The sequence below is a fragment of the Malurus melanocephalus genome, unplaced genomic scaffold (genome assembly GCF_030028575.1).
Source record: "Malurus melanocephalus ecotype Western Australia unplaced genomic scaffold, MMel_1.1 scaffold_58, whole genome shotgun sequence".
In the NCBI taxonomy this organism is placed as follows: Eukaryota; Metazoa; Chordata; class Aves; order Passeriformes; family Maluridae; genus Malurus; species Malurus melanocephalus.
Genome location: NW_026623290.1, coordinates 2,329,053 through 2,340,694, shown reverse-complemented (window position 1 = coordinate 2,340,694; position 11,642 = coordinate 2,329,053). Strand labels below are relative to the sequence as shown.

Here is an 11,642-nt window from a genome sequence, read left to right as displayed (position 1 = left end):
CACACCAAAAAGCCACGGGTTCCTTTAAATTCTGAAACACATTTTAGGGGTTTATTCCATGCTCTTTTTTTGGACACTTARTTATACCCAGAGCACTGTTATAAATCACACCCAGCTTTTTCATTCYGCACCAACCAGAGGACGCTTCGATCTGTAAGAAAACACATCTCAAAGTACCAAACAGGGGCTAGCCTTGGTTCTGCCACCAGCAAAATCACAAAATCAGCTGGAATATTCTCGGGCAGGATGATTTATTGCCTCGGTACCTGCCCTGGGATAATGCAGTACAACCCAGAAGCAGCTCCAAGACCTCTCCCCAGCACCCTGGCTCTACTCACCCCTGGATTGATGCTGGGAGCTGCTGATCTCTGCTCAGGAGCTGTAGATTCCCTTTACACACACATTTCCATTTCCTCTGGTCAGGAATGCAAGGTCTGTCTTCCCACTCAATGTTTCATGACCCTGAATGAGGCCTCTCAGGTGGCYGATGCAGCAGAAAGGTTTTATTTTTTCCTCTAGGCTCCTGAAGATCTGAGAAGGGTTTTCTTGTTCTACACACAGGTTACAAACCCACAAAGCTGGTGCTGTGATGGGGCAGTGAAAAAAGAGCGCTGGGTTTGTCCGTGGGTTTTTTCCCACTTTTTTTGGAAGATGGATTCTAAGCAAACTAAGAAAAACACATCAAAATCAAGTGGAAATTAATAAACTCCAGGAGCAGAGAGAGCTCACCCTGCTGGGGTGAGCAGGACTTGTCGTTACCTTACTCAAAGCTCAGGAAGAGGATTTACAGYTCCCCTCAGCATTCCTGCACCCAGAAAACCTCAACACAACAATCCTTCTTGGCTGCAGAGTGCCTGGCACCAAGGTCACAGCAGATGGAAATGACACATTGCCCCAACACCAGCTCCTGTCTCTCTGTGCCCCACTCCCTTCAAACACTGCATTTCCAGGACATCACATATGCCATGTGGATGCTGCTTCTGGAGAGAAATTTTCCTCCTGGATAAATTGTTTGTGTGTCCTGCTGCTGCTACCAGGAGCAAAGCCAGGCTGCGCTCAGAGGAGCAGGATGGGTTATTGCTAAATCCGAGAGGGAAGGTGTCAACTCACAATTGTCCTTTGAGGTCAAAAGAGAGCACAAAGCGTCTATAAATTGATGACCGAGTCAGAGTACATTAAATAAATATCTGCCTATTAGTTCAGCTCCAAAAGCCTGAAGGCAAAATAGCTTTTCCTTGATAAACAACGAGCCAATATTTTCCTGGCCAGGTCATCGTGATTTGGGGATGATCCTCCAAGGGTCATTCTTTAAAGGATCATTATCATTGCACACTAGAAGAGAGCCCATTACAGCACACATGCCCCATTAGCAGTGATTTATCTGCACTGCCACATTTTTTCTTTAATTTTCATTTCAAATTCGTTTTCCTCCTCTGCACGGCCATAAGGTTCACATTCTTGGTCAGCCCCAAGATGACATCAAACGCCCTCATGGCCCACTTTAGCAAAATGACCTTGGGAGCAGCGATGGGACAGCCTGGCAAAGCAGCAGCCTGGGCTCATCCTGCTGTCACCACATGGAGCTGGCAGCCTYGTCAGCTTCTTCACTTTGAGGACCAAGCAAATATTTAACAAGTTCCCCTTGCACTACARCCGAGTTCATTATCCGGTCTCTCGAGCTCCTCCAGTCAGTAATATCCTYTAATTGATGTGATTTGGCGCTTGGCCATGGAGTTAAATTGATTTGTAGGCCAGCAGGAGACAGCAGATGCCCTTTACACTTGAGAGAAGTGGCATGTGGCTTTGTGCTGCCCGGGGATGCCGTGCATGGGGCGTTTTTTGGGGTCACAGGAAGGGTGATGGCTTCTGTGGTGTCCTCATAGCCCCTGGTGGGTGACCAAGTGTGACTGCCACCAGCCAGGGATGACCCCGGTGATAATTCCTTGACTCTGGGGAAGCTGCTGCACAGGGAGAGGGAGAAATAGGGAATTCTCTTCTCTGAACCAGAGCAGGAGGCACAAGGGGTCTCGTGATTGAGGGGTGACCCAACACATTCCCRTCTCTGCGCTGGAATCCATCTCTGGCTGTGTAAGGAGCAGGGACATCCCACCCATCACCCTCAGCTGTGTCATTGTCACGTTTCCAAATTGCTCTGGTGCCAATTATTTTAAGGCACAGTCGTGTAACTCTTACTGAAAAAAGATTTAAAACTTTTAACATSCATATGCAAGTCGCCTTCAGGATTTCACCTCCAGCATATTAACGCTGTGGAAAAAGGAAGTCAGCATGGAATCTCTTCAGCTCTTATCATCAGCCTAGTACTCTGAATATTTAAGCTTACTTGAAAGCCTCCTTTTGTAATTATGAAAAAAACATTAATATGGTAGAAGAGTTAAGAACCTCACTTTCCATTTCAATCATCTTATTCATATTCTGAGAATTTTAAGCTGGCGTTGAAATCCTTTTCTTATCACACCAAAGAGCCACGTTCACCTTTAAGATATTTATTGATAATTAAAAATAAGAAGATTCCRATCACTCATATAAAAATAATAAATCTGAATAAAGCAGATTGACTGGTAGAGGTGGGAGGAGGGTTCCTCCTTGGATGTCCCATTACTCCAATCCTCATGGATTCGACAGGGCTGGAAGGATTTTTCCCGAGCACTGGCCAAATCCCACACGGAAACCATTGCCCTGGCAGTAACCTGGGGGCAGAAAACAACACATGGCTTGTTCTGCAAGGAAAGCAGGATTTTACCAGGAATAAAAGTGAATAAAGGCACAGGGAGACCAAAACCGAGCGAAAACATTTCAGAAAGTCAATGAGGGGTAAAAACAAGAACACCTGGAAGGGTTCAAGTAGCCCAGGAATATGAGAAAAAAAGCACAAACTGTTAAACACAGCAATATGCAAGTTCAGTGAATTGATCAGAGAACAAACAAGATGTGCCAGCAATATTCCTGTTTTCAAACCTAACCTGCAGCACCATCAATCTACCTGGCAAACTGATTCACTGCCTGGCCCAGCCCTGCAATTAATCAARTAAATGTGGATTCTCTTTCTGCAGCATCAGGGCTGCTCTGGGGATATCAGGCAGAAACGCAATCATTAAACCCTCAAACAGTGGGTCCTACCCTGTTTTTTTCTCTTGCTAAAGTCAAGTGGTTCAGTTCCATGAGAAATTCGGTGTCTGACTCTGAGTTCTCATTAATCCCTGGTTACATAAGAGGTGTGGAAGCTGTGCTGGAGCTGCAGAGCTCCCGGGGCTGTGACAGCAGCTCCAGCTTTGGGACAGCTCCGTCTGTGCCCCTCCTGTGTGATGGAGGACAGGGATGACATCGGGACAGGAATGCTGCACGGGTGTTGCCTTGAAAGGYCAGTTTTTAATAATGACACAGACACGGTTAAGGGGATGAAAAGGGTTTTACCTCAGTATTTGGGATCCCAGGTGCACAACTTGATGGCAGAATGCACACCCGTGTACAGCACAGGTACAAGTTTTATAGGTTTCAGGAATTAGCATATCTATCTAGGATTCCCCAATAAGAAACGCCACAAATGCAGTAATGTCCCTCTATTCTAATGAATCTCCCCCCAGATGAGGCCAGAGCCCAGTTTACACAGGATGTTCTGGACAGAAGGCTTCACCCAAGGCTGAGCTCAGGTTTAAGATAGCACAGGGCACACTGATCCTTTCCTCAGGATGTTTGGTCTCTCTGCCCAGCAGAACTCCTAAACTAAGCTGGAATATCAGATACAGGAATTACAAGCATGTGGACTAAGGGTTACAGGGGAATGCATAGAGGGTACAGAAAGCGTAAAAAGGAAAAGCAAAAATCATCAGGCATCACGGGCCCCGAGCTGGGAGGGGACACAGCCAGAGCTTTCTGACCCATCTGGGAGCTCTATTCTGGGAAGAAGCAGCTGAGGAGACCTGGTGCAGCCTTCTGCTACAGCAGCTGATCCGAGGAAGGACAAGTGGCATATGCTGCGTTTTGAGGGCTGATTTCATAGCCAGAGATGGAATACATCACCTGCATGTGATAAAAACAGCTGCCTTTGGGAAGCTATAGAGGAACTCCACAGAACAGACCCTGATCCAATTGCCACCCTTAGCACAGCTCAGGGGAAACCTCTGAAGAGGAGAAAAGGGTGGGCTGAGGCTGCAGGGCAGCCAAAGTTACTGCAGCACGGAGGGAGACCCTGCCAGCCCAAAATTAAACCTTCCAAGGACAGTGGTGTCTGTGAGTGCCTGTGCAAAGCCACAGACACCGTCCTGGTACCTGCCAGGGAATCCTCATCCATGAGCAGTGCTGGAGCAGGGCTCTGTAAGCTCACTCACTTCCATCTCACTCACTAGGCTCCAGTGCCAGCTTTCCCTTGAGCAGCAGTGATTATTTCWGTCCAGTTTCAGGAGCAGCACAGCAAACAAAGCGAGCCCTGTGCTGCCAGCAGCCCTGGCCTGAGCTCTGGCTGTGCCAAGCAGCTGCCCAGAGGGTTTTGCAGCAGCTGCCAACACCACCAGCAACCCTTCCCCTGCACTCCTCCCTCCCTGAGAGGGACACACTCCTTGGGAGAAATATATTTCTCTCATTTTATGCGTTAGGTCTCTGCAATAGCTCCCACATGGGGAGCAGGAGTGCAAGGTTGAAACAGGAAATGAGAAATGATGGGTTGAGCACWTGGCAGGAGCTAAGGGCAGTGCCCTGGGAGAGGATGGGATGGCACCAGCCCTGCCCCGAGGGTGCTTTGAGGTGCTGGAGCTGCCATCCATCACTAAATAGGAGATGAGAGCCAAACCAGCCCAGCAGCAGCTGGCTCTGTGCAGTGCCCTGGGCTTCACAGCCACAAACCCTGCCCAGTCCAAGAGCCCAGCACATCCATGGCACAGCAAGAGCCTTAGGGACTTAGCAAAGCAAATAATTTAATCCAGAAAGCATTTATGGCAGGGAAATTTCCATCCACCTCCTGACAGGTAGGGATCCAGTATGCTGGCATGGCAGGAGTACAGAACATCCCAGCTCCCTCCACCTGCTGGTCCTGCTGGGATCAACCCATGGAAATGTGTCCTTGCTGCAGGGTGGGAGCAGCTCCCAGCCATTACCTGTCAAAATGATTTCATCCCCATCCTGCAGGAATTTACGAGTCTGTCCACCACCAAGAGGGATTTCTTTTGTTCCATTCCAGGACAGCTCCAGCATGGAGCCRAAGCTCTCTGGCTCCTGCAGCAGGGGTTCAGAAACAAATAAACCATGTTTTAGTATCTTCCTTACWATTCAACTTTTTGCTGCTGGGAGCAGACACACAAATAGGATACCCCTACCAACAGAGTTTTGCTGTGGATTTAATTCACTGATACTTTGGGTCCTTCTCCTGCCTTTGCATTTTAACTGTTTGCTGGCTCTCAGCAGCAATGCTTACAGCTTTTATCTGCTGTTTTTGACATGCTAAAGCAGTTTGGRTCTGCCACAGCAAGAATGGAAACAAATGGAAGAGACTCCTACAAATCCAGCGCTTCTATGTAGCCACTTTTCAGATTTTTAATTACATGTTGTTCTTCAGAAGAGCAAAGCTGGTGAATGTTTGTGAACCTTTAACATCATTCTGCAGTACAATAATCTAAAGATTCAAAAAGCCCCTCAGAAATGCTCAGAAGGGAAGTACAGGCTTGGAAACAATTTACCTGAGGCTGTCTTTGTGACAGAAAGGGCAGGATTTGTGTTTGATGTTTCAGAAAGTGAGAGCTGCCCTGTCCATGTGGCAGCTCAAGGGCAAGTTTGTGAAGTTGGCTCMAACTTCACTGGGGAAACAAAAAGTTATACCCAAACCCCTTTTACATCCTTTTCAGAAATAAAAAGTTGCAGTTCATAGAAAGRAAATGGACTGCATGGATGCTTCCATGCAGACATTAATTTGGATATGGTGTAAAATAATTCTTAGGGAAAGAAGTACAGGAGAGATCAAAAACCAAAAATCAATGATGTAAAAAAACAGCCAAACAAAAACTGACCCAAACCAAACCAAACCAAACCAAACCAAGCCAAACCAAGCCAAACCAAATCAAACCAAATCAAATCAAACCAAACCAAACCAAATCAAACCAAATCAAATCAAACCAAACCAAACCAAACCAAACCAAACCAAATCAAATCAAACCAAACCAAACCAAACCAAACCAAACCAAATCAAATCAAACCAAACCAAATCAAACCAAACCATTTCTCAGTGTGATTTTGGTGCTGCCAAAGCAGCAGCCTGGAGTGCCTGGGTCAGAGCTGCAGATGGTTTCATGGTGTTCAGGTCACAGGGGGCTCAGTGGGTTCTGAGCTGACCAGTGACCATTTTTCAACACTTACAGGTCCGCTGATGGTGCCAGAGGCCAGGAGGTCCCCAGGTCTGAGGTTGCAGCCGTTGATGGAATGATGAGCCAGCTGCTGTTTCATGGTCCAGTACATGTGCTGGAGGAAGGAGGAAGAGGAGGCTGAGGCAGTGAAGCAATGAAGGTCAAACCTCTCTGGTGGGCCATTAGAATGGGGTCATGTGGCCTGGCCTATGGCATTCACAAACTCCACACTTTAACTTGCAATTTAGTCACTTAAAATTTTTCTTTTTTTCAGCTCGATGTAATTTTTTCTCTTCTTCCTCTCTAAGACCAGCATTGCTGACCCAGGCTCCACAATTACACCCAGTTTTATAGAAAAATCTACTATTACTGATTTGCTGACTACTGATTTACTGATTAAGATAATTACGATGCAAAGAGCCAAATGTGAATATGAAATTGATTGAGAATTGCTGCAGCTGGCACATACATAAATCTGCTGGCTCCTATCAGGGGGTGCAGGCAGAGCCACCAGACCCACACAGAGGGGCTGGGGCAGCCCTGGGCTGGCAGCAGTGGCATCTGAACGAGGGCTGTGACTGCAGAGCTGTTCCAGGAGGCAATTCCCTCTCCCTGTATCCTCTGCTCTCTGTGGGCAAGCAGCTGAGGATGCTCTGAGCACCCCAAACCAGCAGCAGGAAGAGCTGTGCCCTTCACGAAGCATTCTGCTGTTTCCACCTCGCAGAGGGGAATTGTCACCATCTTCCAGCTTTTCCCTTCTGTCTCCCATTCAGGCACTGAGATCTGATCTTGAGCTGCCCTAGAACAGGCTGCCCAGGGCAATGGTGGATTCACCATCCCTGGAAGCATTCAGAAGGTGTGAGGGACATGGCTTAGTCGAGGATTTGGCAGTGCTGGGTTAACATTTGGTGTGGATGATCTTGAGGTCTTTTCCAGCCTTAGTGTTCCTATAATTATGTTCTGTGATGTAAAAAGCAGTGTTTGAAATTGCCCAGGGCTGGAGCTGATGGCATCAGCAAGATTGCAAATAAACAAAAGATTCTGGAGCCTCACCTTGAAATTGGATCTGCATATAGTAGTTGGCRTGCTCATTCCTTCTCCTGCAGAAACAAAGAACAAGAGAGAGAGAAGCAATTTGTTTGTGTTGGATGAATGATGCTGGAGTCTTTTTATTTTACAGATGGATGGAGACTCCTTTTATCATTGTAATCCCCAGCAAGAAACCAGCAATAACATTTTCTATCATTATCCAGACCGGGATTTCACAGAAAACAGGAGTTGCAGTGCAGTAACATTGAGATGAACATTTCCTCTGCTCTCCTACGGGAGAAACACCCAGACCTTGTGGTCATCAGGGCCATAAGGTGGGGCTGAGCTGGGGTAACATCTGCATCCCAGACACATCTGCTCTTTCCATRCCCCAATGACCCCTGCCTGTGCAAGGACACCCCTCAGGGACCCTCCTCAAGGGAAGGTGAAAATCTGGGAGGCATTCCCTCCTTGGGATATGGCTGCACAGCCAACAGGGAGCAGGARCAGCTCTGCCTCTTCCTCTGACAGAGGCAATCTGGGCAGAGAGGGAAAAGAARGARTGTGAAGCCCAGAGCAAAGTGCCCAAAAGGTGTGACGGTGCCACAACACTGAAYTGGCAATTTCAGCTTTCAACCCACTCAGCTTTGCCATACCTTTGATAGCAACAAAGAGCTTGATGTCAAAAGTGTAGGGCTCCTTATCCTGAAGGTAGGGCAGTGGCTTGGGATCCTAGAAGCACAAAAAMCAKAGTCTAAACCAAAATAAATTTAAAAATCCACAAGCCATTCCAGTGACTTCCTGTGTACCCAGGCTGTGCTGCACAACCCATTCATTTCATTGTTCTTAGTGTTTCGTTCTAACTTCTTATTGCTTTGTCTGGTCTCATGCACACCCTTTTAAAGATCTTTCTGAACAGATATGATATCCACATAATCCCATTCCCTTTTCTGCACAAGATTTCCAAAAGCTGTTTCCATCCAGAGAAGATGGGGAGGTCTCTGCAAGACTCTGTTACCTTTTCCAGTTTTAACCACCTACAACAAGGACACAATTTGAAATGCTTGAACAAATTGTTTTGGCTTGAGTCCACCCTCTCTCCATCACTGCTGGATGCTAAGTCTACCAAAGACCCAGAAGGAGCTCTGATTTGTTTATTTTCCAGGCGTTTTGAAGATTATTTTTCTGCCAGCTCAAGCAGGGTGACAGCACACCACGTGCCAGAGCCAGTGACATCAAAGAGCTCTCGACCTCAGAAGGCCCTGGGTGCCCAAAGCTGTGAACTCCATGGATACAGCTCAGAGATTTCCATTGATGGCACCTTCCAGCTCTGCTGACATTTTTCTAGCACTGCTTTTCCTTTATTTCAACCCTTTCCCTTGCTCACCTGGACAGGGTTGGGCAACACAAAGGGCATGAGAGCTTCCATGGTAACCACCCAYGGAGAGATGGTCGTGCCAAGGCTCTTGCTCAGGAAAGGACCCAGAGGAACATATTCCCATTTCTGGATGTCACGGGCTGGCAAGAGAACATTCAAAGCAATGAATTAAACATGAGTTAAATTAAATATGTGTTAAACATATCCTAGGAATTGCTATCCTTCAATGAAAGAGTAAYATGAATTGAAAATGTTACCCCCCACCCTATTCTAGCTGTTGAACCCAAATCCTGATTTAAATCCATCCATTTTGAACCTTCAACCCAATTTTCTTGACCAGCYAGATTAGGAGGATAATCAGGAGTAAGTAAAAGAAATCAGGCCATCCCCATATAACCAGCATTTTTAGTCCCAGTTTAATTAATGCTTTTATACCCAGCTAATGGTCTTTGCCAGTCATAGGGCAAATTTCAACAAGTTAAATCTTTGCAGAGACCGAGGGATTTGTGATTGCCAAATCCTTTTCCTTTCCCTGACACTGAAATCAGTCACCATCCTTGCTATCACCATTTTTAGGGCTGCTCCATCCTTGCCCAGAAGAAACGAGACTGATATGAGCTCTTCCATGAGCAGATAAATCTCAATTAGGCAGCAATTTCTGCTTCTACTAATTGATCAAAGATGGATTGATACAGACACCGAAAAATACAGGCAACACTTCATTTCCATCCCTTTCAACGACACCCAGTGTTTCAGTGATTCAGTAGGATCAGCATCCCACTGTTCAAATGTGTAATTTCCCCCTCTCCAGGCAGATCCCCAGTACCACTCCAGTCGTTCATGAGGACCATCCCAAAAATGTGCTCCTGAGCTCTGCTGATGGGAATGGGCTCCCCGTGCTTGTTCCCAGGACCTACAAAGAATGCCTGAAATGGAAAAGCRATGTGTTGGTSGAGTTTTTGAAGCTGAAAAATCTTCACTGCACACAGAGTTAGACACARAAGTGACAGAGGCTGGACATGATGAGTTTTGCATCATTTCCCATATATATTTTGGACAAAACCCACGGCCTATTTCCCCTTTCTTCCCCTCCACGAGGCTGGCAGRCTTGAATTACTTAAGAGCTCTGTGTTGCTAAGAGACAAACATTAAACAGGGGCACTGTGTTGACAAAATGCAGGAGGAAAAATGCTCCCTCCTAATTACAGCCCGGATGTGGAACAGGTCTGCCCACTGGAGGGACTGATTGCTGCAGGAGGGAGCAGGAAGGAGTTTGGAATCATTGGGAATCTCAGCTGTCTCTGTCTCAGGGTGGAAGCTTTTCCTGCTGCTCTCACAAAGCTGCAAAGCAGAGCCATGGCAGCACCATGGATACCCCAATTTTTGGGACTGCATCCCCCCTTACAGAACTGACTGGCAAAGCACACAGCATTCAAAACTTCCTTCACATCATTTTTATACCATTTCCATTGATTTTACACTTCTTCCACTTTTTTTTTAAAGGGTAAAGTTTGGGAATAAATCACACAAAAATTAAATAAGCCATTAAAATGATATAAATCTTAATACAATCSTATGAAAGTCTCCCTTCTGGACCACACTGATGATGTGCCTTTCAAGCAGGTCTTTTACAACAGCCACAGCACAGGTTTCAACTTTCCAGGCAGGAGAATGAGGAGTTTGAATCCCATTGCCAACAACTCAGGGCTTCCCCTGTTCTTGAACTGCAGTTTCTATTTCCAAAAGCCCAGAGCCCATTGACAGATCCTGGCYGGACYTTGTGAGACATTCAGTTTAGAAGCYAAACCCACCCTTTCTTCCCTGTTTCTATTTTAATTCTTTTCAAGTTGTAGGAAAATAAAATCTCACCATTTCTAACTCGATATCCAGACGTTTACAAGCACCAAACACTGGAGGTTTATCTGTGGGTAGATGGAAGATTATTTTACATCAGGGAGGCAGGTAGGAAAACAGAAATAACGTCCAGAAGAAACAGAGCAGCTGGTGCTGCCTGATATGGAAAAAGAAGATGAACTTAAACCAAGGCTTTCTCTTGCCCTGACCCCAGGCTGGGCTTTAGGCAAGGCACCCCAGRCCCTTCCACTTCACTAATCCATGATGTGGAGTGAAATTAAAAACCAAAATAAKAGACAGTGCACATCCAAAGCCTCCCACAGAGTGATCCTCACCATTGTCAGGTTTGGTTTGTCCCACGGGTCTCCGGATGGGCGTCCCGGACACCACCACGGACGATGCTCGGCCATGGTACCCCACGGGCAAATGCAGCCTGGAGACAGAGCACACAGGGCCTGGCTTAGCTGGGAGCCAGAGCAGCTTTTTGGGGTGCAATCAATCCTTTTGAGGTACAAGGAGAGGGAGCAGTGCACAGATGGGCACAGACCTCACTCTGATATAAACACGTAAGTGAAAATAGAATCCAAAGCTGTGTTGCAGTCTGGATTCATTCCTGTACCACTGCTCCAAGTAATTCCTTGGACCTTAGATCTTGCCTTCTTGTCCCTCAGCAAAACCCAATTTCTTAGATAAATCTGTCTTTGCACTGAGGGCTGCACAGCAACTGCTGCAGACCCAGCTGAGGCTGGGATTTGTTGGTTTGGTTCTGGTTTTGAACTCTGGGCAACACTGAATTCTCACCTGCTGTGAACTGAAATCAATGTGATCCTGAAAAACTGCTCAGACCTCTAAAATATCATATATATGTACAGATAAGCCTGAAAAATAATGGTGCACTAGAAAAYAATCCAAGGTACCCACCAGTTGGGCATCAGAGCGTTCTCCTTGCCCCTGAACATGATCCCAACGTTTGTGGCATGTTGGCGTGAAGAATAGAAGTCCGTGTAATCTCCTGCAGGACGAAAAAAGCCATA

At 46.5% G+C, this 11,642-nt stretch overlaps 1 protein-coding gene across 1 annotated transcript in view; it reads right to left on the bottom strand.

The window, feature by feature from the left end:
- Positions 1–2,488: 2,488 nt before the first annotated feature.
- Positions 2,489–11,642, bottom strand: part of FAH (fumarylacetoacetate hydrolase) — a 15,263-nt gene continuing 6,109 nt past the window's right edge. The window contains exons 5-14 of the mRNA XM_057365854.1: positions 11,530–11,620; positions 10,944–11,041; positions 10,624–10,676; positions 9,581–9,680; positions 8,764–8,894; positions 8,033–8,108; positions 7,401–7,447; positions 6,361–6,462; positions 5,109–5,226; positions 2,489–2,708 (exon numbers count right to left, since the gene is read on the bottom strand). Coding sequence (XP_057221837.1) covers positions 2,629–2,708; positions 5,109–5,226; positions 6,361–6,462; positions 7,401–7,447; positions 8,033–8,108; positions 8,764–8,894; positions 9,581–9,680; positions 10,624–10,676; positions 10,944–11,041; positions 11,530–11,620 — 896 coding nt within the window. The 3' untranslated portion in view covers positions 2,489–2,628. The remainder of the gene's footprint in view (positions 2,709–5,108; positions 5,227–6,360; positions 6,463–7,400; positions 7,448–8,032; positions 8,109–8,763; positions 8,895–9,580; positions 9,681–10,623; positions 10,677–10,943; positions 11,042–11,529; positions 11,621–11,642) is intronic.